The sequence below is a fragment of the Portunus trituberculatus genome, chromosome 44 (genome assembly GCF_017591435.1).
Source record: "Portunus trituberculatus isolate SZX2019 chromosome 44, ASM1759143v1, whole genome shotgun sequence".
In the NCBI taxonomy this organism is placed as follows: domain Eukaryota; kingdom Metazoa; phylum Arthropoda; class Malacostraca; order Decapoda; family Portunidae; genus Portunus; species Portunus trituberculatus.
The window spans coordinates 3,206,714-3,233,053 of record NC_059298.1 but is presented as its reverse complement, the minus strand read 5'-3'; the positions used below and the strand labels follow the sequence as shown (position 1 = coordinate 3,233,053).

At 38.4% G+C, this 26,340-nt stretch overlaps 1 protein-coding gene across 6 annotated transcripts; it reads right to left on the bottom strand.

The window, feature by feature from the left end:
* Positions 1-10,411: 10,411 nt before the first annotated feature.
* LOC123518825 (MOB-like protein phocein) lies at positions 10,412-26,218 on the bottom strand. 6 transcript variants are annotated; one of them, XM_045279857.1, is made up of 6 exons: positions 26,075-26,218; positions 23,967-24,130; positions 23,597-23,806; positions 21,714-21,825; positions 11,608-11,782; positions 10,412-11,317 (listed from the first exon to the last, which is right to left on the bottom strand). In XM_045279857.1, exons 1-5 carry the CDS (start codon positions 26,135-26,137, stop codon positions 11,657-11,659), a joined length of 675 nt encoding a protein of 224 aa, XP_045135792.1. In that variant the 5' UTR covers positions 26,138-26,218; the 3' UTR covers positions 10,412-11,317; positions 11,608-11,656. The 6 variants fall into 6 exon arrangements, with proteins under 6 accessions (XP_045135792.1, XP_045135791.1, XP_045135793.1 ...); XM_045279859.1 differs by lacking the exon at positions 10,412-11,317 and adding an exon at positions 19,610-19,724 and having other exon boundaries at positions 11,646-11,782; XM_045279860.1 differs by lacking the exon at positions 10,412-11,317 and adding an exon at positions 19,610-19,724 and having other exon boundaries at positions 11,646-11,782; positions 23,612-23,806.
* Positions 26,219-26,340: the final 122 nt, after the last annotated feature.

Below are 26,340 nucleotides of genomic sequence, written 5' to 3'. Positions count from 1 at the left end.
TGCTTAACCCCGCAGTGTCCTCCCCCAGCTCTCCCAAGAGTATCGCTTACACCCTTGCTCCTCCCAGCTCCCCGCACCCCGTGATCAATAATACGACCGAGGGGAGGGAAAGAGAAGAACAAAAAAAAAAAAAAATCAAGTACGAGATGCTTTGGTAGCAAACGGAATGAACAGGCAGCAGGCAGTCACTAATTAACATCCTTGCATACATTCTCCTTCCCCTCCGTCCAAGCCTCGAAGGACGCACAATAATTCCATAAAAACTCTCAATGTAAAACTATAACGTCAACATCATCCACAAGCGTCAAAAATCTCGGCGGAGCACCAAGTGGCAAAATTTCCCTCACCCCAATAGCTGTGGGGGAATTCCCAAACCTTTGCCTTCCTTTGGCCGGCCGCACCGGCTAATCTGGCTCGCCTGTGAATATTTCAAACAGACTTTTTCCCTCTTTGTTCCACTCATAAATCTCATAATTACACTCATCAACACTCAGAGGCAGACAGGCACGTGCGAGGAGGTACAGGCCACGCCATCTGTTGAGCTCTTGGTGAACTGCAGCCCTGCGCTGCCAACAGGTTGCCCAATGGTGGGCCACGACGCGTGGAAGGCCGCCACTCGTCGCTCTCAGTCCGTGCCTCTCTCACATCGGCACAAGCCACAACGCCGACAACACCAGCCTCGCATGATGGCCTCTCCACTCACGCACACCACCACAACACTCATTTGTTGATCATGACTACTGGTATTCACGCACGGCTCTCTTCATTATGTAATGTATCTAACACTTCTTTACATATGTCATCTTTACCGTATAATAGCTGTAGTTTACAATTATCATTGAGTTCAATTGATTATAACAGCTGTGCAGAAATGTCAACAAAAAATATATCTAAATATTTCAGTGAAAGTTAACTTTTATAGTTTTTAGAACGTTGATAATATTAATAAAGTTGAATGACTTACTCTAATCCTATAAAATGTTCTGAATACTTGGTAACGAGCAGTCAATACCAACCACCTCAACGAATGAGCTACGAACTTGTCGGCTCTCGCTGGCCTGACGCACCTCGGGGCTGCGAAGCGGCCAGGTGCATCGCAGCCTTCCTCCCTTGTCTGCCGCACCCCACTTTACATTCCTAATTTAGACTATAGATACTCAATATCGACTGCACAACAAACGGACCATGAAGCACTTACTGCGACTCCCTTGCTGTAAACAGTGGGTAAAGAGGAGGTGGCGGACGGACGACCTGACATACAAGAGGAGCTGCTGCAACTTGCCCTGCCTCCGCCACTCCAAGCTGTCTCGTCCCTGGCTATACGACAATACACACACACACACACACATGTATATATATATATATATATATATATATATATATATATATATATATATATATATATATATATATATATATATATATATATATATATATATATATATATATATATATATTTATTTTTTTTTTTTTCAGAATTCTTAGGATTTCTATTTATGTTTTAAAGGTCGTTAACATAGCTTAATTTTGTTCTCTTGAATGCACTCATCACGTGAAACAAAAGTACGACACAATTGTACATTTATTTTCATCACATATTTTCAAAGTCATTACGAAAAGCTCATCTTTTTATGTATATACTAAACATATAAATAAGCTGCTTTCACCACAATAAAACTTCATGTTACAGGAATTTGATTAACCCCTTCAGTACCATGACACGTTTACATATTCATTCTGCTTACTATTTGGTGATTTCTTACAATTCAGAAACTCATGTGGAGTACTAAAACAATGAAAACTCAGGCCATTGATCTTCTCACTTCGATAGACCCTTCCTAATGTCAATAAAATGGTCCAATCACACACAAATCTCAAGGTAAAAATGTGTTCCAGTATTGAAGAGGTTAGAGAACTAATCACTGAGACAGATATTTGCAGGGCTGTGGGAGAGGCAAGGGATGGCATTGCAAAATATGCGATGAGTAAATCTAAAGGCGGCGGTGAACAAAAGTGAGATAAGGGGTTCTGATCTTTGAGGAATGATTCCCAGCTCAATACTCAACATTCTCATTTTATACATAATGGTTGAGTGATTCCAGGTCATCTGTCCATTACCTGCAAGCTGCTACTTCTCGTATAAGACGAGCTACAACAGGTAAAGTTCGTGCCAATAAAAGATGTGACTTCAACTATATGTAACCTAACAAGTGTACCAAATATCGATGCATGGAAAGGTTAAACTATCAGTGTGTCATCCACCTACGGTCGGCTGCTGCTCACCAAGCCAGTCCTTATCAAACGGAAAGAACTATATATATAAGAGCTTGCAGTGACCGATCTCTAGACAGCACTGAGACCATGCACACTGTGTGTGTGTGTGTGTGTGTGTGTGTGTGTGTGTGTGTGTGTGTGTGTGTGTGTGTGTGTGTGTGTGTGTGTGTGTGTGTGTGTGTGTGTGTGTGTGTGTGTGTGTGTGTGTGTGTGTGTGTGTGTGTGTGTGTGTGTGTGTGTGTGTGCCCGTTGTGTGTGTGTGTGTGTGTGTGTGTGTGTGTGTGTGTGTGTGTGTGTGTGTGTGTGTGTGTGTGTGTGATTATGATTATTTTTCTCAATGTCCCTTAAAGTTCACACCTTTTATCTGATCTCACATTGATCTTGAACATTTCAACTAAAGACCTCATCTACTGAAAGAATCTAACGCGATTGATTACTAGATTTAGGATTCAAAATGTCAATTTCAGAATTTCTCCCTAATCACAAAGAGTTCACAGTTTTTACATGTCTCAACTTGATCTAATCTTGTGCTGCGGAGCGGCCAGGTGCATCGCACATTTTTTTTCTTTCTATAATTTACGAAACGACGCGAATGATTGGCCTGTCGATGTATACTCCACCCACTTCTCTATGAATCAACCCACTTTTATCTAGCATTACCAGTTTGCTCAGAACAAATTTATGATGTAATTGACTTGCTTAGGAATGTTTCGGGGAGCAAACCTATTGATACCCAAAAGCAGATGTGCCGTAGACAGCATAACTAGCTATGCAGTTCTGGGCCACTAAGAAGACGCCTATTGATTTTTTTTTTTTTTCTTCTTCTTCTTGTCAGGGTATGTATTCGTCCACTAATTCAGCGGTTCCTTCGCCTCAAATAATCTATCAATCTAAGTTGCCTACAATTAAATTTCAATGTGTGTTTTAAATTCTTACTTATTTCAAAAGTATATGCAGTTTTATTTACCTCCACAATAAGAAACAAAATATTTACAGTCAAGATCGTTCCTTTCAGCTGTTATCTTCGAAAGGATTTTTCAGGATTGTTATTTAGATATTATTATCTTCGTTATCTAAATTTTTCCTTCCCATAACCCATGACAGAGGGAGTCGGGCTTGGAGACGCATTATCCATGGTGGAGTTTTTAGCAAGTGTTTGAGCGAAGAGTTCAGCTTTAGAGACGGATGAGATGGCAATGGCTGAAGTAAAGGAGGAAAAGACGAAAAGAAAAGTTATTGGATATGTTATTAGGTTAGGTATCAGGTGCACGAGGCTAGTCAAATTCTTATTAAAGATTTCCAAGAAACAGCGATGAATACCAGGAGACTTCAATGCTAAGGAAGAACTTAAATTGCTTCAATAAAGAAAATCATGGAGAATTAACAAAAAATAAAATAATTATGTAATGGTTAGAACGTGTTCAGATCATCCTAGAACAGTAGAGACTATGGGTGAAAAAAAAAAAAACTAGACTATGTGGGCTACTGTACATAACTGAACTCGAGGGGAAGTTCTAAAGGGAAATACAGATCATAAGGGGAACTGCGATAAGTGTAATACTATAGGAACATATTAATGAAAGGTAAATGATAATCATGAAAACAAGGTTAAGAAAATAGTCAATGTAAGTGCTCTTTTCCATTATGCTTAAAACAAGTCTACTTGCAGTACGAGAACAACCTGAATGAAACCATCTGTGGATGGTATACCTGAAACTAGATCAACAAGAAATACAATGACAAAGAACAATGACGAAATGGAAGTTTCAGATAACAGACCGCGCAGGTTTAGATAAGCGAAGGAGAAAGCGCGGTAAGAGATGAAGACACGAAACAAAATTATTCCGGTCAAAATTGAACTACAGTATAAATGGCAGTTTCTTGTTTAGCGAAAGATATGAAGTGTCCTAGACCAGCAATGATAATGGTGACTAGTCTCTCATCGCCACACACACACACACACACACACACCAAAAAAGAAAAGAAAAAAAAACCAGTAAAGTTGGTAATTAAGCAGTGTTAATAAGCCAGATCACATGGTATCCTTGGAAACCGCCCCAACAGCCCTATGCACTGATATTATGGTTTTAGATGTGTTTCTCGGTATTTTCAAGACATTAGTGTAGGAGAAAATGGTGGAGGAGATTTATAGAAGAGGAGGAGTGTCATAGGGAAGGAAGAGGAATACACTGGCCGCCAATGAAAGTGGCGCGTGTTGTTTTTGTGTTTTTTCGTACCATGCATACCATTAAATTTGCCTTAATCATCTATTACTATCATTAAAAATATAATTTCTTTACCTTACCTAATATTTTGTGCTGTTTCCCTTCCTCTTTATGACAGATTCCAACCGACGTGGTACAGAATCTGCTAGTTTTTCCAGATATGTAGGTGACAGTTCTCCCCACACTTGCACGACCGCCTGCTTGAGCTTCGCTACACTGCTCGTGTCCAGATCCTGGAGCTTCTTTTCATCATACTCCACACATTTTCAATCGGGTTTAGGTCTGGACTGTTTGCTGGCCAACTTTCAAAATAATTAAGTTCACACATGCCAAACCATTCCCTTACAATGTTGGCCGTATGGCATGACGCACCGTCCTGCATGAAGGTTTCACCGTTACACTTGTCGAAGCACTCTTCAAGATTGTCATGCAGCAGGTCAAGATATGTTTCTGTGTTCATTGACACTCCTTTGTCAAGCATAACTAAGTTGCCAACACCAAAGTAGCTGAAACACCCCCACACCATCACAGAGGAGGGATGCTTAACTGCGTTTACCGTTCGTCATATCTGTCCGAGTTTCTTGGTCGGCGTACTCTTTTGTGTGGTGTTCCTGTCACATAGAACATGCTCTCATCTGACCACACTACTCTTCTCCACTTCTCTAATGGCCAGTCTTTATGGTCCTGAGCAAATCTGACTCTTTTAGCTTTGTGGGCGGGTGTAAGCAGTGGTTTCTTTGCAGCACGGTAACTTTTCATGTCGAGGTCCTCCAGTGTCCGCCGCTGTATTGTCCTTATGGAGACATGTGTCAGCAGATCAGGGTAATTTTGTTTAATTTCTCTTCCTGTGAGGAATGGCGAGACACTTAGCTGACGCTTAATCAGTGTCAGTGTCCTCTTTGATAAAATACGGCTGCGTCCAGGGGCAGTTTTCTTCACTGGTGCTAATTTTCCGGTATTGTCTCTGCATCGCTTCAACCAGCGTTGTACTGTTCTTAGTGGGAGTCCTGTCTCCTTTGAAATATGCTTAGAGCCAAAACCACCCTTCCGGAGTGAGTCAATAAGGGCTATATTGACTGGGGATATTTGATGTTTACGTGCCATTGACACTTAAGTTTCCACACCAATATGAAAGAGAACGAAGAAAACTGACACACTGTGCGGGGAGCGGGTAAGCAAGTGTACTTCCTTACGTGAGCAAGTGACAACTGAGTGATAATTTTTTGAAGTGTGACGGTTGATAGATGTTTAAAGAGCCGGCCTATGTTGCCACTTCTAGATATTAGCCACATTCTTTTCAAATGAGCTACAGTTCTTCCCGCGCTATGAGATACGGGTTTGTTTATAATGCGCGCCACTTTCATTGGCGGCTGGGTGTAGGATTTGCAAGATAAATTCAGAATAAACATCGCGGCGCCAGAGTACCATTTTATTCCCGTTTTATTAATGGGGTCAGCCTTGTTTTGATCACTGATTTATTATTATTAACAAAGTATAGCAAATTTAATATATAATAAAATCGAGTCTAGCTGTGTTTTTCTCTCGATAAAAATAACAAATTTGTCATTTTATATATATATATATATATATATATATATATATATATATATATATATATATATATATATATATATATATATATATATATATTTAGTATTACTATGGAATTGTTTTCGACTTTAAGACTTTTAGAAACAAAAAAAAAAGCATGCCCTATGTAATGATATCCAGTAAAAGATAGTTTAACTGTTAGTATCTTCAATTCTGAAATAATTCCGTTGCCGAATTTGTGAATTTATATTCTTCATACGACGAGGATATTGTGTTTTCTTTAATAATCTGAAAAGTAAATCTTGCACATCACTTTGTTAATACTGGACACAATTTTTTTTTTATGATATTTTTGGAAATCTGTTAAAGTAATGGGACATCAAAAAATGTATGTTGTAGGTTTCAGTCTATGTTTCCTCTTTTATTAAACCAATTTTCAGAATTATCTATGTTAAATAATATACAGCAACAGACATGTATTTTCACTGCTTTTCTCCTACTCTACATACGAATATTTAGCAAAACATTAAACTCCCTTGTTTCCAGACTCAGACAATTAAGGAAAGCCAAAATAATCACAAAAACTATGTAAATACGTAACCCACAAAGGCCTCAAATAACGCTATGGTTGTACACCCCTTCAGAATGCCCACCATGCATAACATCATCATCAGGCTCAAACCAAGACTTTCCTAAACCAATATTTCCTACAAATTTCAGCATTTTCCAGACGTTTCTAGCCCTTTTTCATCTGCAATGTATGTATTGTAAAAACGGAAGAAAATTATGAATGGAAGTGTGAGGGACTGTAGTAATACTTTGTTCATGATCATTAAAGGCACAAGCCCCCCTCCCTCACGGCGGAGCTTGGGGAGCCCTGTATTCTACGAGTATCTTCACTGGCTGGCTGGCGAGCTGAGTCGGAGGGTTTGGCATTGTTACAGTGACTCGATAAACACTACCGGACACTTTGCTGTCCTAGATTATTATAGTGGTCTACCCTTCCCGTATTACTGCTAATCCCTGGTTTCTTTCAGTTTATGTCCTTATGCTGTACAGCAAATCATCTCATATTTCTGTAGGTAAAGGTTTAAAACCTCTAAGAAAAAAGAAGTTATTGCATTTATATTTGATAACTATGCATAAAACGGTGTCATTGACATATGAAAGTGGAAATATGTCTCACCAGTTACACCATTACAACAGAATCATTACTGAATTCGGATTCCACTGCTGCCACCAAAATAATGTCCCAGTGGGCACTTCATTCTAAATCCAATAAAGGGATCTGAAGGCAGGATTTATCTTTTAACCCAGTGACTTTCATAACTTTCACTAAGGCTAGAAATCAAATCTTGACACAGAGAACAGAACACCAGCACTTTATACATTGTCACTATGACCATCACCAAGTCCTCAAGTTGTTTTGTTGCCTTTTTACAACTGATCACATGTATCTATACAAAAAAGTTGCATCCAAATACCAGGTTAATTTTATTTATTTATTTTTTAAGTCATATGAAACACTCATGACATAAAACATACATGATAGTACTCACCATTGCTACATGGAACCCACATATATTCCCATATTGAGGTCATAGAGGCATCAGTCACTATGGCAGATGAGCAAGAATTGTCATTATCTACACCAACACATTGTTTTGTGTCATCCCAGTACATAAACGTAATAGTGCATCTTGACTGGCATGATGACAGACACCTATCATCACAGTTGTCACACACACACACACACACACACACGTCTGGCTGTCTCGTCATAGACTGCAGCAGATCAAACAGTGAATTACACACACACACACACACACACACACACACACACACACACACACACACACACACACACACACACACACACACACTGGGACACCATTCTGGTCTCATCTGATTTCAAGATCAGTGACAGTTAATAATGTGGTGAGCGTGGGATTGGACAGACGTCCACGCGTAGGTTTGGATCTCACCACATACTGCTTGGATACTTTGCCATTTGTCGAATGGTTTTAAGTTACCTATATGTCACCATGATACCCAGGTTCTAGGTGGATACACCAAAGATGCACTTGGATGGTGATATGGGCCCTAATATTGGTACCACTATAAATAAAATTGCTTGCACCACGAATGGGTGGAAGCTTAACAGCGCTTCCCATACTCTTCAAGTTACCTACAGGCACTATAGGCCTTGGAGAGAGAGAGAGAGAGAGAGAGAGAGAGAGAGAGAGAGAGAGAAAAAAAAAAAAAAAAAAAACTCAGATGTACGTCCATACAGGTGATGTACAGAGCATCAATAAGAATTACAAAATTCAAGAAATAAATAAAAGAAAAGAAAAGTGACTTGTTTGTGCTCTGCAAGCCATTCCTAGGTGACCTATATAGTCACAAATTAGTAGCTTTGTGATCAACATAGAGATGTACTGTACATCCAAGTCTGAACCCAATACAAAATACAAATGTAGGGATGAGAAGACCTGATGAAAAAATTGATGTCAACATGTTACTTAAACTGTATATCACACACATCTTACAACGTGGTGTCATTACTGGCAATATAGTATAAGGCAATATATAAAATGTGAGAGGAGAGATGGTTAAAAAAATTTTACTACCTAAGCAAATAAGTGGCATAGATGAAGTAAATGATAGCCAACCAAGAGTGGAGATTGAAAAAGTTGAATGACTTAGCTCATCACTGGCTCGGCAAAATGTAACTCTTGGAGAAGAATGGAGCAAGTTTTCTTATACAGAAAACTTGTACTGTAAGGCTTAATGACCACACAGAATTCATCAGGAACAGATACCAGGAGACACATTGATCAACAGATATCTGCACAATTAAACACATACTTCCACCAAAATAGAATACACAGGAGACTATCATTCTTTATATCTATATCTGGTATTGTGCTCCTTACAGAAAAATATCTCTAGGAGAGTGGCAATAACAGTCCCCACTTCTTGCTAAACAAACATTTTCTTACTTGTTCAAGTCCTTGCCTATCCTGTCATACATATATTCCTATACCTTATCTTTCCATTTTCCTAAGTAGGACTTTTTTTTATTGCAATTTTGTTGCTACTGGTTGGTGCCTCTCCTACTTGAAAAAATAATAGTAATAAATAAAGTGGCCTCCCTCTCCTTCATCTTCAATCTCAAACCTTTACAAACTCTTCACTCAAATTCTTGTGAAAATAACTATACCATTTTAGCATGTTCTTTTTTCATCCACTCCACAATTTACATCATTCATGCAAGGACTTAAACCACACCTCCCATGCACACTTCATTGCTCTCACTGCATCTCTTCACTCAAAATGTCCCTTTCATGTATGTAGTTTACTTCCATAACATACACTCTCCGTAGCTATGCCCTATTCCTTCTCATCTGTATTATTGAGAAAATTGTTTGCAAATGTCTAAGTTTTGGTTCTCACTGTCAATCATATGTCATGCCAACAAATTTCATATATATATTCAGAGCTCATTTAAGTTAAAAGTCACACATAATATTTATCAAAAGATGGCCTGACCACACAAAATGAGATAAACTTATTCCACTACAATTAAGTGCAATTTTGGTAAACTATGCAACTCATCCTTGCATAATATGGTCAGTGAGGACTGCTGTTCTTCACCTAAAACACCAACAGATTTATGAGAATCTCAGGAAATGCTTGAGAGTGTGATATTCAATTTAAATAATATATACATAGATATAGAGCTCTGCTATAGCTACCTGCTCCCTAGGAGGATATTACCTTGCAATATAAAGATGGAGAAATAAGTAAAGATGCCTGGAACTTCTTCTATCTAGATGTTGTCCAAAAATGACTGGAGCAGCAGCAACAGGAGAAAGCATAGCAGCTACATGGAAAAAATAAACAGACACCAAATTTACTAATAAATACATTACCATTAGGCAAAAACAAATATCTATTGAGCAAATCTAAGACCAGTGATGTTCTAAGACCTAAAAATTTCAGCATTTTGAGTCCATGTCACACAACCATACAGAACAGTTGTTTCTACAATCCCTTCAAGGATTCTCATGTTTCCCTCCACTTCCAGATTTCTCTCTTCAGAATATTCCCCAGCAATCACAAAGCCTTAGCTCCTCCTGCTACCATGTGGTCTGTCACTACCTCTAGAAAACCCTCAACATAATTTAAAACATTTTGTCAGTATGGACCCAAATATCATTTCTACCAAACAGTATAAGACAAAAAATTACAAAAAAAAATTCACAATAAACTTTAAATTCAAGGACAGAATTAAATTTTTTTTTTTCATAATAAATAAGGTAATATATATTAAGACTTTGGGGCTGAAACACACTCTGTGAGATTCAATACAGATACTGATTACTTAAAACACACTTTACAAAGAATTTTATCTGGTTATAAATTTCAAGCAATGAAACATATGTGTAGCCACTTCAAAATATAAAACACTTGTGTAGCAAATTATACAATGAAAATATACTTCAAAATCAACTATCATTTGTGCATGGATACTTCAATCTGAATTATCATGGCTTGGTAAAAATAACCCATTCAGAAAAAAAAAAGATAAACATAAAAAAACAGTAACTTTAATATACAGTACAAATTGTACACATAATTTCTTAATAAACATCTTTTAATATGGAACACACATGTTTACGAGATGATATGGGTACTGGCTCTCTAACCTTATTACCAAATCAGTATTGCAAAAATTTGTCATTCTTCAACTCATCACAAAGCTTGTACTAGTATGAAAGAGATCCAGAGACAGTAATGATTCAGAAGATTATACACACAAAGAAGTATTGAATAAAATTATGGTTTCACTATCAAAAATACCACAAAATTATTATGCGATACTTTCAACTGAAATTTAATTATGAAGATATATATATATATATATATATATATATATATATATATATATATATATATATATATATATATATATATATATATATATATATATATATATATATATATATATATATATATATATATATATATATATATATATATATATATATATATATATGTGTGTGTGTGTGTGTGTGTGTGTGTTCTTATATCCAAATCAAGAGCACACTAAAATTTCTCAAATAAATTATGTGCTGTCATCCAAACAAAAATGTCAAAAATCAATCACTGTAAGTAGAAAATTGTTTTATGTGATAACTGCTTCCCAACAATCATCTGACCATGAAGCCTGTTCTTTTAATCCACATGTGACTGCAGTGTACCTGGAATGTATTTGATGTTTGTTTTCATAAATATGTTAAATGATAGAGACATCTGACTAATTGTTTTTTTTTCTTTTTTAATACAAAACCCTTAAAAATCACAACTAATTTCACTTTCATCTTGAAAACAAATGACAGAATCAGTAAAAGGCTCTACACTACACATCAGACTGAGTATTGAATGAAATGGTACAGTTAATTTAAATATTTATATAAACACAAATTCTAGCTTGAAATCATCTGCATCTATACTATAGTAGTGTGACTGATATTAATCCAGGGAAGCTTACCAATTACTATGTATTAATTATTCTATGTAATACGATACATGCTTTTCCATTAGGCCTCCGATTCCCCATGTCCAGCACTCTCATCCTCTAGGATGGGAACGATGAGATTGTCTCTAGACATTAAATTATATTTTGTTACAAACACCGTAAATCTTCGACACAAGGTGGTCTCCGTCTGTGGAAAGAAGGAGTCATTAAAATGATGCATGAATTAAAGTGACCCAGCATTTTAAATTATTAAATATTTGTAAATGTTGACCTGCATACATCAAGAGAAGCAATCCATTCTTTCATCCATGTACTCATGATTAAAATATTCATCTACTTAATGACTTGCTATGATAGTCATAAACATAAAGTTTTAAATCCAAACATGTCTTTCATATCACTTTCCTCCCATAGCCAATTATCATATTTACATTTCCTTGCTGAACTAAGTGATGCAATTAAAAGCTGTAAGATCAACATAAGAAGAGAAAAAATGGAGATGAAAGTATTTAAATAATCTATGAACTTAGCATATTCCTTGCTATACAAGATGCATTTTTAAGAAAGGAAGATTTAAATAATTACACTGGCTTGTACCATAAGTTAAATTTTTCATAATCTTATACCCTAACAGTTAGGTTTTTATTGACTCAGAAATTACTGTTACTGGTACAAGACTAACACCCAAAACATCTTTGTGTGACATAATACTTCCCAGATATCCCCAAAATACAACTGATTCAAACAATTGCAAATCAAAACAATATAAAAATACAAAGCTAACATAAAGTTTATTACTATGTCCAGCCACACATGCATGTTATGATGCATGATTGATCATAAAGATAAGCCAATTTCATCCACTCCTTGACAAATGGTCATTTTTGGAACTTTCAGGACAATGGAACAGTATTTCTTTTGAGCTATGGGAAGAGCATAAACCCTCTCAACCCAGGGGACATATATTTACATCTTGCTCCCCTCGTGCTCCCATCCAATGGACATAAATATATATCCTAGTACAATCCACATCTGGTAGACATAAACATAAGTCCTGTTTAATCAATCTTACTGTGTCATACCATGGATACATTTTCTATGACATGGATGGTTTTAGAAAATAAAAACAATATGAAATAAAACCGAATAGTAACAAAGAAGCTGCTCTACTGCAAGAACTTTTCAGAAATATTTATCACACACATGCAAAAAGAGAGGAGGGGCATTGATATGTTAACCTTCAGCCAAGCTAATGGGACAGCTTGCAAGTTTTTTGCTACCTCCCCTTTCCCTTCTCCCTCTGCATCCAGTTGCCTTCATACATTGTGGCCCAGTGGCAGTATGGGGCAAGGGATGGAAATTTCATCCATAATAAGTCTACAAAGTAGACAAATTTACAAAGGATATAGCCAGAATTGTTGGTGTGAGTGAAACATCTGTACAGCAATGGACCAAACAATTTTGTGACGGCAGAGAGATGGCAACAACATACCAAGGTCATTTAGGCAAGTCTCAGACAACTGTAAGAATGTCTTAGGAGACACGGGATGCCAAAAAAGAATCCCTGAAATCATATGATCTATATGACATCTCAATGTCTGACCCAACAATTGCACAATGTTTATGTAACCTTTTTTGTTACATAGTGAAACTAAACAGTTCAGGAAAATATTTCAATTATACTTAATCTAGATAACATTATATAAGGCCCCACCCGCAAAAGGGGGATAACCCTCAAAGTTGCCAATTTTGAGTTATGGCAGGGAACTCATAGATAAAGGGTGTGAAATTGTTGTGGAAGTGTCGACATCGCAATATTCGACCTTCCTGATGGCGAAAATAATGTTCAAAGTCAGGGAAGTTGGTGAACAAATTTGGCCAGACTAAGTATCAGAAACTCGCAGGATTCATCTTATACAGAAGTGCTGCAGCAACCTTCTGACCGTGACAAATGGACTGCTGAGGCCCAGCTAAAAAAAGAAAGGCGCCATATCTATGTGGGCCAAGAATGTAGCTAAGAGACGGCGTGACTCTGGCCAGGAATACGTTGCCATCAAGTCCAAGAAGGTAGTTCCTGCTGTGAGAGTTGAAAGTCCCTGTACCTGCCTCAAGAAGTGCTTTGAAACTGTTGGGGAAGAAAACATCCGCTAAGGGCATTATCTGGAACAAAAAGGATTTCCTAATGATGAACTTAACTGTCTCAAGCCAGTATAAAGGATGAGAGTCAACCACAGAATGCTTACAATCAGTAATATAATAAAAGGAATAATATTTTATTAGGTATTCGGGATAGGGGTAAACAAAATGTACCGGTGTGAGCTTAAAAATTATTATTATATAATAAAAATCATAAAGCGAGAAAAAGCTGGGCCAGACCTTTCATTGTGACCGTTTTCATTACCATAAAAAGTGAAAAACTTTGAGCGCGTTTTTCTCGAAAGTAGGGTCATGTGGGTTATCCCCCTTTCGCGGGTGGGGCCTCATTATGATATAAATGTTAAATGCCCTCTAACTGCTAATTCAAAAAATAGACAATAGCCCCATCCTGTTGCAAACATCATTTGGTGACAGAATTACCTAATTCCAGACTAAGAAATTACCATGACCATCTGAAGATCTTTTACAGTCCAAAAATTTCAAGAAACTCTTGAGTTGAAGTTCTTAATTTCTAGGAAATTTTCATAAGATCAGAAAAAAATATCAGTGAGGTATGATTCTAAGAACATACCACCTTCCCTTAATACACTGCAACATTCCAAAGCAACTCTTATTTGTTTTTTCTTTAGATTTTCAGCAAAATTCAAGCCATAATCTCGGTAAGTGTTGCAAACTATATAAGAGATCCAATTAACTCTCTTGCCCCAGGGCAGTGTCACAAGTGTGCACGTCACATCCAAGGTATGCAGGCACACGAAATTTCAAACACTGTTACTAAATCTAGCAATTATTCCATCATCAAACTACACCGAATAGTCATATAACATGTATAAAAATTTGCACAATGAAACCAGTGCATTTTTCACACCAATAAAACACCTCAATTACCGTATTTGACAGCATATAGGATGCACGAGCATATAAGACCCACCACCATTTCAGCAGGTCAATATCAAGATAAAAAGTTTTTGTATATTTAAGCATATACTGCTATTTTCCTGGCTTCTTGTATTATCATTTTGGTAGAAACATTTCTCCCTGAATTTCTCTCATTTACCATCCACGTCTTTGTGATCCTCAAGTTCTGGTCAATGTGGAACTGGGCAACAAAGGTTATGTTTACCTTTCCTTGCTTATCTTTAGTTGCTTGCTGTCAAAAGACACATATAATTTTACCTTAGGTGGTGGCCCAAAAGCCCTTGCTGCTGCTCTATTGACATGCTTCTTAGTATAATCTATAATTTGTAGTTTGTAAGTAATTGTGAACCTCAATCTTTTTCCTCCTGCTGCCATAACAGTGAGGGTGTAGACGTGTTTTGTTGTGATCGTGAACTTGCTGTTACTTCTCATTATCAGATGGTATTAAATCAGGGTTCAATCAGCTGATAATTATAAACATGCATCACAACCTCACCGGTTACATTGCTTTCATTTTCACGATAATTGATTTTTAAAGTAATAATACTAGCAATAAAATAATGATGCATGCACTTAGGGTAGGTAGAAGTACTGATTGTAAGCTAGTTTAGTGAGTGTCAGGGGAAAGATTGGCCCACAGAAGTCTTAGCTTTGCATATCAAATGCAGGAAGATTTTTTGAGCCTGGCCGAGGAGGTCTTTCTCCTCAGGGGAGTGAGTGAATAAGTCTTTCTCAGTAGCGAGAAAGCTTCCGAGTAGTATACTGGTAGCAGAGGTGGTGAAATACTTTATCTCTTTCTACCTAAAATGTGTGTGTGTGTGTGTATTTACCTAATTGTTTACCTAATTGTAACATACGGGAAAAGAGCTATGCTCGTGTTGTCCCGTCTCCATATCTATTAATGTCCAGCTTTTTCTTAAAATCATGAATATTCCTTGCGTTGACCACTTCCACGTCTAAACTATTCCATGCTTCCACCCTTCTATGAGGGAAGCTATATTTTTTCACATCTCTCCTATAAGTGGCCATTTTTAGTTTTTTCCCATGCCCTCTCGACATTCTTCCATTCCACATACACAGATCTTCCCTATCCATTTTTTCCATGCCAATCATCACTCTGTATATTGCTATCAGGTCTCCCTTTCTTCTGTTTTCCAGGGTTGGAAGTTGCATTCTTTTCAGTCTGTCTTCATAAGTCAAATCTCTTAAGTCAGGCACCATTTTCGTTGCAGCCCTCTGTACTTTCTCTAGTTTCCTTATGTGTTTCTTTAAGTTCGAGCCCACTGTATTGTTGCATATTCAAGCCTCGGTCTTATCATTGCAGTAATTATTTTCTTCATCATTTCTTCATCTAGATATACGAACGCCACTCTTATGTTCCTCAATAAGTTCAATACTTCTCCAATTATTTTGTTTATATGTCTCTCTGGCGATAGGTCATTGGTAATTGTCACCCCAAGGTCTTTTTCTTCATGACTGGTTTTATGTCTTCATTTCCTATCTTGTACATACTCCTGATTCTTCTTTCACTCTTGCCAAACTCTATTTTCTTGCATTTTGTCGTGTTGAACTCCATTTGCCATGTACAGCTCCATTTCCATATTCTGTCCAAGTCTTCCTGGAGTAGTTCGCAATCTTTGTCACATCTCACTTTTCTTAACAATTTTGCATCGCCTGCAAATAGGCTCACATAACTGGACACCCCATCCACCATGTCATTTATGTAGACTGCGAACATTACTGGTGCCAACACTGATCCCTGTGGAACTCCACTCTCCACCAATCCCCATTCTGATGGTCTGTCCTTAATTATTGTTCTCATTTCTCTTCCTACCAAAAAGTCTTCCATCCATTTTAGTAAACTGCCATGCACTCCTCCTACCATTTCAAGTTTCCAGATCAGTCTCTGGTGTGGTACCTTATCAAAGGCCTTTTTTAAATCCAGATATATTCCATCAGCCCAACCATCTCTTTCCTGTATTACATCTATCACCCTCGAATAGTAACATATCAGGTTTGTCGTGCATGAACGCCCTTTCCTAAAACCAAATTGACACTCACAAAGTATGTCATTTTTCTCCAAGAAGTCTGTCCATCTAGTCTTCACCACCCTCTCACACATCTTAGCTACCACACTTGTAAGTGACACTGGTCTATAGTTCAATGGGTCTCTCTTGTTACCTGATTTATAGATTGGGACAATGTTAGCTCTTTTCCAGTCTTGGGGCACTACACCTTCCCTTAATGAGGCATCAATTACTTCACAAACTTTTTCTGCCAATTGCTCCCTGCATTCTCTTAAAATCCATCCTGATACCCCATCAGGTCCCACAGCTTTTCTCACTTCTAAACTCCCCATCATGTTCTTGATCTCCTCCACAGTTACTTGAAACTCCTTCATAATCCCTTTCTGTTCCATTACCAGTGGTTTGTCAAAAGCAGTCTCCTTTGTGAATACCTTCCGAAAGCATCCATTCATAGCCTCTGCCATTTCCTGGGATCTTCACTGTATACTCCATTTACTTCTAAACTTTCAATACTTTCTATTTTTGATGTTGTTGTTCACATGTCTGTAAAAAGCCTTGGTTGGTCTTTACATTTATCAATTATATCCTTTTCTTGTTTCTTTCTTTCTTCTCTTCTAATCAACACATATTCATTTCTTGCTCTTTTGTAACTTTCCCACTGCTTAATCCGTCTTTTCCTTCTCCACCTCTTCCATGCATCCTCTTTTCTTGTTCTAGCCTTTTCACATCTATCGTTAAACCAGTCCTGCTTTCCAACTTCTCTATGTTGTCTTATTGGTACAAATTTTTCTCACCTTCTTTGTATATTTTTATAAATTCCTTCCACTTTTCATTTGCTCCTTAGCACTCTTGAATTTCATCCAATTTGTCTCTTGAAAGAATTTCTTTAGGTTTCCAAAATCTGTCTTGGCATAATTCCATCTTCCCACTTTATATTCTTCATTTCTTCTAGATTTCTCTTCGTCTATCACCTTGAACTCCAAAACTGCATGATCACTCTTTGCTAAAGGGCACTCCACCCTCATCTCCTCAATGACCATTGGCTCTGTACTAAAGACCAAGTCCAGTCTTGACGATGCTCCCTCTCCTCCAAACCTAGTATCTTCTTTGACCCACTGAGTTAACACATTTTCCATTGCCAGTGTCAATAGTGTATTTCCCATGTTGTCTCTGATCCTTCCATTGACCAGTCCTCCCAACACACCTCTTTACAATTAAAATCTCCCATCATTATAGTTCGTTCACAGCCACCCAACATTTCTTCCAGACATGTTCCTGTATCACTTATCATTTCTTCATATTCCTGTACTGACCATGCATTTGTCTTAGGTGGTACGTACACCACTATGTAGTGCCTCTTTTTTCCTTCATTAGTTTCTGCTCTGATCTTTAGCACTTCTGCCTTTCCCATACCTTTTTTCACTTGATCCACCTTTATATCTTTTTTAACCAGCAACATCACTCCTCCTCCCATCTTACCTACTCTATTTCTTTTCCAAACATTATATTTCCCTTCTCCAACCTTCATCAGGTCTTCTCCCTCTCTCAGTTTTGTTTCAGTAAGACCCACAATATCTGGGTTCTTGTCCTCAAGTAATCGTTGAGTTCTAAAATCCCGATATCACTCCATTTATGTTGGAATACATTACATTTTGCTCATATGTGTGTGTGTGTGTGTGTGTGTGTGTGTGTGTGTGTGTGTGTGTGTGTGTGTGTGTGTGTGTGTGTGTGTGTGTGTGTGTGTGTGTGTGTGTGTGTGTGTGTAGTAATGCCTAACTTATCAATACTCCTCATCCCTTTGCACATTCACCAAGGCTTTATTTACCGCGAGCACACCTGCAAACACCAGCCATTACCCTCTCAGTGAGACCTCAAAGCTTATTATTACTGATCTTTGAGTAAGATTGTTACCTCACACAACACACATCCCATTCCCCTGGTCAGGGAGACAGTAACTGCTCCACTTGTCAGCAGAAAAATTCCAGGGGTGACCAGTCTCTAGTCAGATTCAAACCCAACTAGGGCTCGCTATGACCCAACTCTGAACACAGACTCTGCTCCATTACCACTGAGCCATGAGGCTGCACACACACGTGCGCACATGTGTGTGTGTGTGTGTGTGTGTGTGTGTGTGTGTGTGTGTGTGTGTGTGTGTGTGTGTGTGTGTGTGTGTGTGTGTATACGTGTGTTTCACTGTTTGATCTGCTGCAGTCTCTGACAAGACAGCCAGACATTACCCTATGGAACGAGCTCAGAGCTCATTATTTCCGATCTTCAGATAGGCCTGAGACCAGGCACACACCACACACCGGGACAACAAGGTCACAACTCCTCAATTTACATCCCGTACCTACTCACTGCTAGGTGAACAGGGGCTACACGTGAAAGGAGACACACCCAAATATCTCCACCCAGCCGGGGAATCGAACCCCGGTCCTCTGGCTTGTGAAGCAAGCGCTCTAACCACTGAGCTACCGGGTGTGTGTGTGTGTGTGTGTGTGTCATAGATATGTCTAGAAAATTCTCACAATAGAATTTCTTCTTTGTTACCATTCAATTTTGTTACTCATATTATTTTCCCTAAAACCATCCATGTCACAGAAAATGTATCCATGATATGGCAAGCTAGAATTCAACGAGACTTATATTCACATCTGCTGGATGTGGAGTAAGATGTATATTTATATCCATTGGATGGGAGTGCATTGTGAGCAGGACATGAATGTTTCCTGGAGTGAAGGATTTAACGGTCAGATAAGGAATATATGTAGAGAATAAAGGAACATATTTGGTTTGATTAACCCGTTAAGTGTTACATTACTTTACATATAGGGTACCAGAGGTTACAAAAAATCAAAAAAAATTTTCTTAGCCCAAACAACCCAAAATCAACCAAGAAACACAATGAAAACCTTTAAATGGATCAGCGGGCCATTTTTAAATCCCCACACTAGGCTGCTAGACCGGGACTTCCCCAACCGTGCTGTTGCCACATCTGCTCCTTTCACTTCTAATGCGCTTCATCCGCTGTCAATCAGCATATTTTACATACAACCGTTAGTTTATGCCATAAAACTATATACATAAACTGAATAAACTCATTTTCAAAACAAAATCATCCATAAAACATAAATATAGGCAACCCCCGTTTAACCAAGGGGTTACGTTCCTAAAAAACACTTCGTTAAGCGAAACTTCGTTAAGCGAACCGATTATAACAAGTTTAACCCCTGATTTGAACTTCCATTGAGAGTAAGCAAAGTGAGAGTGCATCATAGTACAGTAAAAGGTTTAATGAAAGTAAAAATTATGAGGTTAAACATTTAGGTAGTTTAATTTAAGTCATTATAATGTACACTAATGTATGTATGTATGTAACTTTATAATGTTGATGATCTTAACTTTATGAAGGGAGGAAGAGTGAAACGAGAAAGACACTAACCGGCAGCCTGTGGAATGTAAACAAAGTGCGCATCATTGTACTGCATACAAACTTATGTACCACATTTCCACAAGGCTTTCCATTTTATCCATTGTAGAGTCACGAGTTCAGGTGGTTCTTTAGCTTGCAAGGAAGATACGGTCTCACCAGCCTTCTTAATAGAGTCTGCTGACTTGAAAATAGAGACAGTATAATATGGAGTCAAGATGGTGGCCAGCACTGCTATAGTTTTCTGGCCTCTCTCATGTCTGTGAATAATATCTAGCTTCACTTGGAGAGCAAGAGACTTCCTGGTCTTCTTACGAACACTAGGCCAATTGCAGGGCATTTTGGTTGTAAGTTGAGCTAGGGAAGACAAGCTGCTGCTGACGCTGTTATGTTTTGACTGGGGAGTGAGTGTTGCGCGTGTTGTCCACGAGAGGCTTGATCTTGATCTTGATCTTTATTCTATATGTGTCACAGGATTTTTCCTGAGGCAGGCCTTAGTACCAGCAGCTCCTGGTCAGCTTGCTTGATATGGTGAGGCTTTCAAATTTGGAAAAAAATTACCTGGATAAAACTTCGTTAAAGCGAGTTTGGTGTTCTTTAAACGAGCAGATGGTAGTAAAATGAAACCTTCGTTGTAGCGAAATTTCGTTGTGTGAACCTTCATTAAACGGGGGTTGCCTGTACACCCTTTGGTAATTTCTTGAACCGCACAGTGAAAATGCTTGCACTTGGTTATATTATTGATACACTAGTTTTTTTTTTCCTCGCACTATTTCTATTTACTTATTTCTAGTTAGTTCTTAGAACCATAGCAGCGTGTGGTACTCTTCAAAACAGAGCTCCAAGCAGAGAGCAATGTCACATTCTCTGCAGTGGTAGCGGGTGTCTCGCCGCTGTTGTGTGTTTGCACACATAACAAGCACATGCCAGACACTCCCAGGAAACTAATTACTGCCCATACAAGGCAAAAAATTGGCGCAAAAACTGTACATTCGTAAAACATACATTTACGTGAGAAACCTCTGGGCGTACCCAACGCAGGCACGTAAATTTACGTGAGAAACACCTAGCGGGTTAAACTGCTATCTTGGAATCCAGGGTGAGACATGTTTTCAAGTTCAGAGACAGGCTACAGTAATAATTTAATGGAGATACTTTAGAAGAAAAGCCAATAGAAGCATAAATTAATAGATATTGCAACAATTCAACCCACATTATAATCATGTAATCACAATGCTGTCTGTTTGCCATTAATTCTATAGCAGGGTATATCAGAAACAGAAATTTCATAGTCATGACAAAGATCACATCATATCGTTTAAGCAAAAATTTTATGTATTTACAATAAAAAAGTATATTCAGAATAAGAATTTCCATCATTCATAATCACATGGTTTATTTTAAAACTTCATATGTGCCTAACTAAAATTACAAACTGTTAAGTAGGCAAATCTTATAATCATATATATTGGAAGAATTTCTATTTTAACCTTGGAAATTGTATTTTAATATTATTTAACTGCATACTGTATCAGTTAGATAAAGAAGAATAAGTAATCTAAGTATATGACTAATGCTGTACATACCTCAAATTCATCAAAGATTTGTCTATGATGAAAATATGCATGTGAGAATATTCTGTAGACTCGACGACACACTGATCCTAACTTTGCTACAGAGGACTCCTTAATGCTCACTCTGGAAAAGAATGCAAAAATTTAATATTATATTACAAAATGAAAACTTTAATTGCCTCTGGAGATGAACAAGTTTTGCCATGTTTCAATAACTGCTTGGTTGCTGAGACTACACTGTTTTTGCATTCAGAAACCGAGCCACCCATCCATGTGGCTGCTTAACATGAAAGCTCGGCATGGATGACATTCAGTACATAAGAACTACAGAGTTTGCAGGCAGATTGACAACAATACAAAATCAAAGCAACAAAACAGAGCATCATATCTCACTCATGGAAAGAATGGAATACAGTAAGGTCCCGAGTTACGTCAGAGTTACGTTCCTGAAACATGACGTAAGTCGATTTTGTACGTAACTCGAGTTTTTGTACTTTCAAAGCATATTATCGAGTTTTCAACCAATAATTTTTTATGGTTATTCAGGTAAGTAAAAGGTTATATTGTTATATTGGTATACTATTTACAACTATGTAGGAATATATTGATTAGGGCCGTGAACGCGAAGGACTGCAGGTTGCTGAGAGGGGCAGCCTGAGGCCGCCAGGAGGGTGGGCAGGTCGAATGTTGTGACGCCCAGGGCGGACAGCTGGGAGCTTTGTGGAGTGCGGTAGGAGTAGAAGCGTTATATAAGTAAAAGGTTATATTGTTATATTATTTACAAGTATGTAGGAATATGAAACACAAGCTTGTTTTTGTTGTTGATTAGGGCCACGAACGCGAAGGACTGCATGTTGCCAGAGGGATGGACGCCTGAGACTGCCAGGAGGGTGGGCAGGTCGAATGTTGTGACGCCCAGGGCGGACAGCTGGGAACGTAGTGCAGTGCGGTGGGAGTAGAAGAGTGGGCAGCGGGGCAGGAAATGCAATAGGAAAGGGCAATAGGGATCAGCAGACAAGCGCAGACGGTGCAAGTCAGCTGCGAGTGTCGTGTGGCCCAGGCGAAGGCTCCGGAGTTGTTATTGTTGTGATAGGTGCGTGAGCCCTCAAGGTCGTCAACCTCCCGTTGTCATGGTAACGGGCTTCCCATTTTCTTCTTCACTCCCTTACACACAGCTGCTGCCTCCTTCTCATGTCTTTTAATTATGTCCGCTTTTTCTTGTAGCGTAATAGTTTTCCTTTTCTTAGCATCACTGTTATCACTCAGGAGTTTTCTTTTTGGTGCCATTGAGCAAGATACTAAGATAGTCAGCAAACGCAGATGTAGGAACACTCTTGCCAGGGGCGACGGTGTGGTGGAACTGAGGTACGTAGAGTGTTATTGTATTCAAGCATGAGGTGGGCGGTGTGGCAGATAACCACTAGTGACGCCTGGCGGCCAACAATAACAATAAACCCCGCGCTTTACGATTTATAAATTTTCAATTTTTTAAATCTTAAATTGCCTTATAGTGGACTGACGTAAGTGCGAGTTTGACGTAACTCGAGACCGACGTAACCCGGGACCTTACTGTACTTGTAAAAGTTGAGAATGACTTGTTAACAAGATTTGTCTAAATTACTTTGAAGCTCAGAAAACAACATGCCCTTGTAACAATTCAATATCAAAGTCTCATTGAAAGTGTGTAAGGAAACTTTAAAGGGGTTTTAATCTCATGTTTGTGTGAAATCATGATTGTGGAATATTAACACAGTCTTGCAAATCAAGATGTTGCAAAACTTGGCACACCAGAGTACAAAAAATGTTAGTAAATATAACTAACTTTAATCCAGGGCTCAGTACTACGATTATGAGTGCTTCTCAGTAACTTCACATTTTATGGTAAAACAACTGACCTGCTAGGAAAGTACTTATTTGAATTAAGAAGGCAAGCGGCACCATCTAAAGTGTGGCGCGTATAATCTATGGCTGGACACTCTTTTGGCGTCTTATGGGCAGCACACAAAAAAATCCACTGTTCTGTTGCTGTCATCTGAGTACACGTTGAAGGTTGGCACTCTCCTTGCAATCGTACAGCCAGTCCATTAAGCTCCATACAAAACTGTCTGCAAAACAATAATATAAAGAAATAATGCACAGAATAACAGAATTTAAGACTTAAATGAGTAAAAAAAAAAAGAAAAACTTATTTATATTCACAGATAATCATGAGCATTAATATCAATGATATGGAGAACTGCTTCCCTGAGTTCACAGTCCACTTACCTTAGATGTTCATACTTCCACACACCCTCGTCCTGAGTCTCTGGGGCATTGAGGATGGTATCAATATTGTTGTGATCCAACCGAATAGTTTGCTGAATATACTGCTGAACTACAAGAGTTGAATCCATCTCTTCGTATGCTTCATCACACCAGCGATAAAAATTCTGAAGAAGATTATTAGCTATAATTCCTACACTTTGAGAAGGTCACAGGATGAGCAGATTGGTGTGTGTTATCATTTGAGCACATGGAGAGAATGGAGAAAAGTACTATAGTGGAATCAGACTAACTTGGTACTCAAACTGTTTAAGGAGTTAGAAAAAATATAGGTTTAATTGCAGTTTCCCCCAATAAACTGCACACAAGTATGAAGTGTCTCACGGTCTAGATCACACTGCTAAGAGCATTTCTAACCCCATATTACCTTGTCGCAAACGAATATTAAGGTCAGGACGGAATTTCAAAGATTTACCTAAGTCTTTAGCTGGGATCCTGTTTCCACAGTCATTGAAAGGATAGTGAGTGTGTTCATGTGTTTGTTATCAATGCTGTGCAGACGGTCTCGGTGCACGACTCTCAGTCACATGTTCTGACGTTTAATGACATCCGCCTGTCTGCTGCCAATCATGGAAGTCATCGTTTCCTCCTGCCAATCATATATGTGCATATGTGTCTAGGGAGGGATAAACTGCCTAGATTTTGATAGGGAGGGTTACTTACACCATGGCTACCATGCAGGATACATGTGGAAAGTGCACTTACACATACTGGGAGTTTACAAAGTCAAGTGTAGTGATCGACTTCCTAAGGCTGCTGCTTGCTTCTACAAACCACAGTCAATGTGACAGTGTACCAGACAGCATGCGCCGCCTGTTCATCTTGAGGAAATGGACACACTAGAAGACTTGGACACTCATTCAGAGGCTGGACCCTCCACTTCTTAAGATATTTTATGTGCAGCTACTCTACATTTTAGCTATATAAGTGTATGAGGCATGTATTACATAACTATGGCAACTGTCAATTTCTCTGTATACTAAGAGAATTTCTTTCATTTGTAAGGAAATATCCCTAAATTTTTAATACTTTTCTGGGGAGTTACGTTATGTTTCGATAGGTTAGGTTAGGTTAGGATAGGATAGGATAGCATACGATAGGTTAGGTTAGGTTAGGTTACCTTAGATTTCTGGTTGTGTTGGAATATACTAATAATGGGAGTTCAAGGGGCCACAGCCCCCTGATTACAATAGGCTTTTGGTTGTTTGCTACATTTAGGAAATTTGCTTGACTTGCAGGGAAATTTCCCTAGATTTTCAGTCTATATATCACTCCTATGTGTCCCCTCCCCCAAAACACCCGGTTCCCCACAGACCCCCAAGCTTGCTGGAGGGGGTTGGGGGGTGTGAGTAGAGATTGGGGATATTAGGTGAAACTGCAAATTTACCGAAATATAATGTAATATCAAATTAAGCCAACATAATTTACAAGGAATGACAAATGACAGGAGCATTTGGGAAGCCTCATATTGATTCTCAATGATTTAGATATACCATGACATCTAACAAAACAATAAATGCCATCTCAATTTTAGCTGGATACCATCATCTGAAAATTTACCTTTATCAAAGAATACATTGCCACAAATTATATACACCACCACAACTCCACATTAATAAAAAAAAAAATCACACCACAACTAAACATTACCACACTACTACACCTACCAAACACTACAGCAGAACATCAGGCACACACAAAAACACCCCATAACACACCAACAAACCAAAGAAGTGGTCTGCAAGGGAGTGCCGAGTTGGGGAAGCCGCGCCCTTCAGCCTTCTACACTTACACCCGTAAAACACTAAAGAAAGGAGCAAACCTATCCTACTCAACGAAAGTGGTGATAAATCTAGACTCAAATATCTAGCAGGACTCAAGAGAACGTCAGCACAGCATCTAAATAACACATTTCCAGGAGGGCAGCAATGGGGAGACTGCCTAAGGTTGTTAGTATCATTTGAAACACTCAACAATATTCTGCAATGGGCTGAAACACTCCACATATACTTCACACGTTCCCTATAAGCCGGACATTCACCAGTACACACCTCAGCCTTCGTCCCCGGCCTGTTTCTCCGAAGCACCACCACAGTCTGGTCCGCCATCTTCATCGCCACTTGTCTCAATTCGCGCTCCGAAATATGACTTCCGCGATCTACCTTCCTATTATTCAATGTATTGGGCTAGAGTAGATAGAATTATTACTTAGATAAATTTCTTATTATATCCATTTTGTATTAACTTATGAGAATGAATTTGCATATCCGAGTGAGAATGTGATTTTTACGCATATGGATGATATGCCTTGCTATGA

Coding starts and splice junctions, on each gene's coding strand:
- LOC123518825 (XM_045279856.1), bottom strand. CDS start 26,137: ATGAAGATGGCGGACCAGACTGTGGTGGTGCTTCGGAGAAACAGGCCG. Junction 23,807..23,966: donor TGGAAGTATGAACATCTAAG/GTAAGTGGACTG, acceptor ATTGTTTTGCAG/ACAGTTTTGTATGGAGCTTA. Junction 11,783..21,713: donor AAATCTTTGATGAATTTGAG/GTATGTACAGCA, acceptor TTCTTTCCACAG/ACGGAGACCACCTTGTGTCG.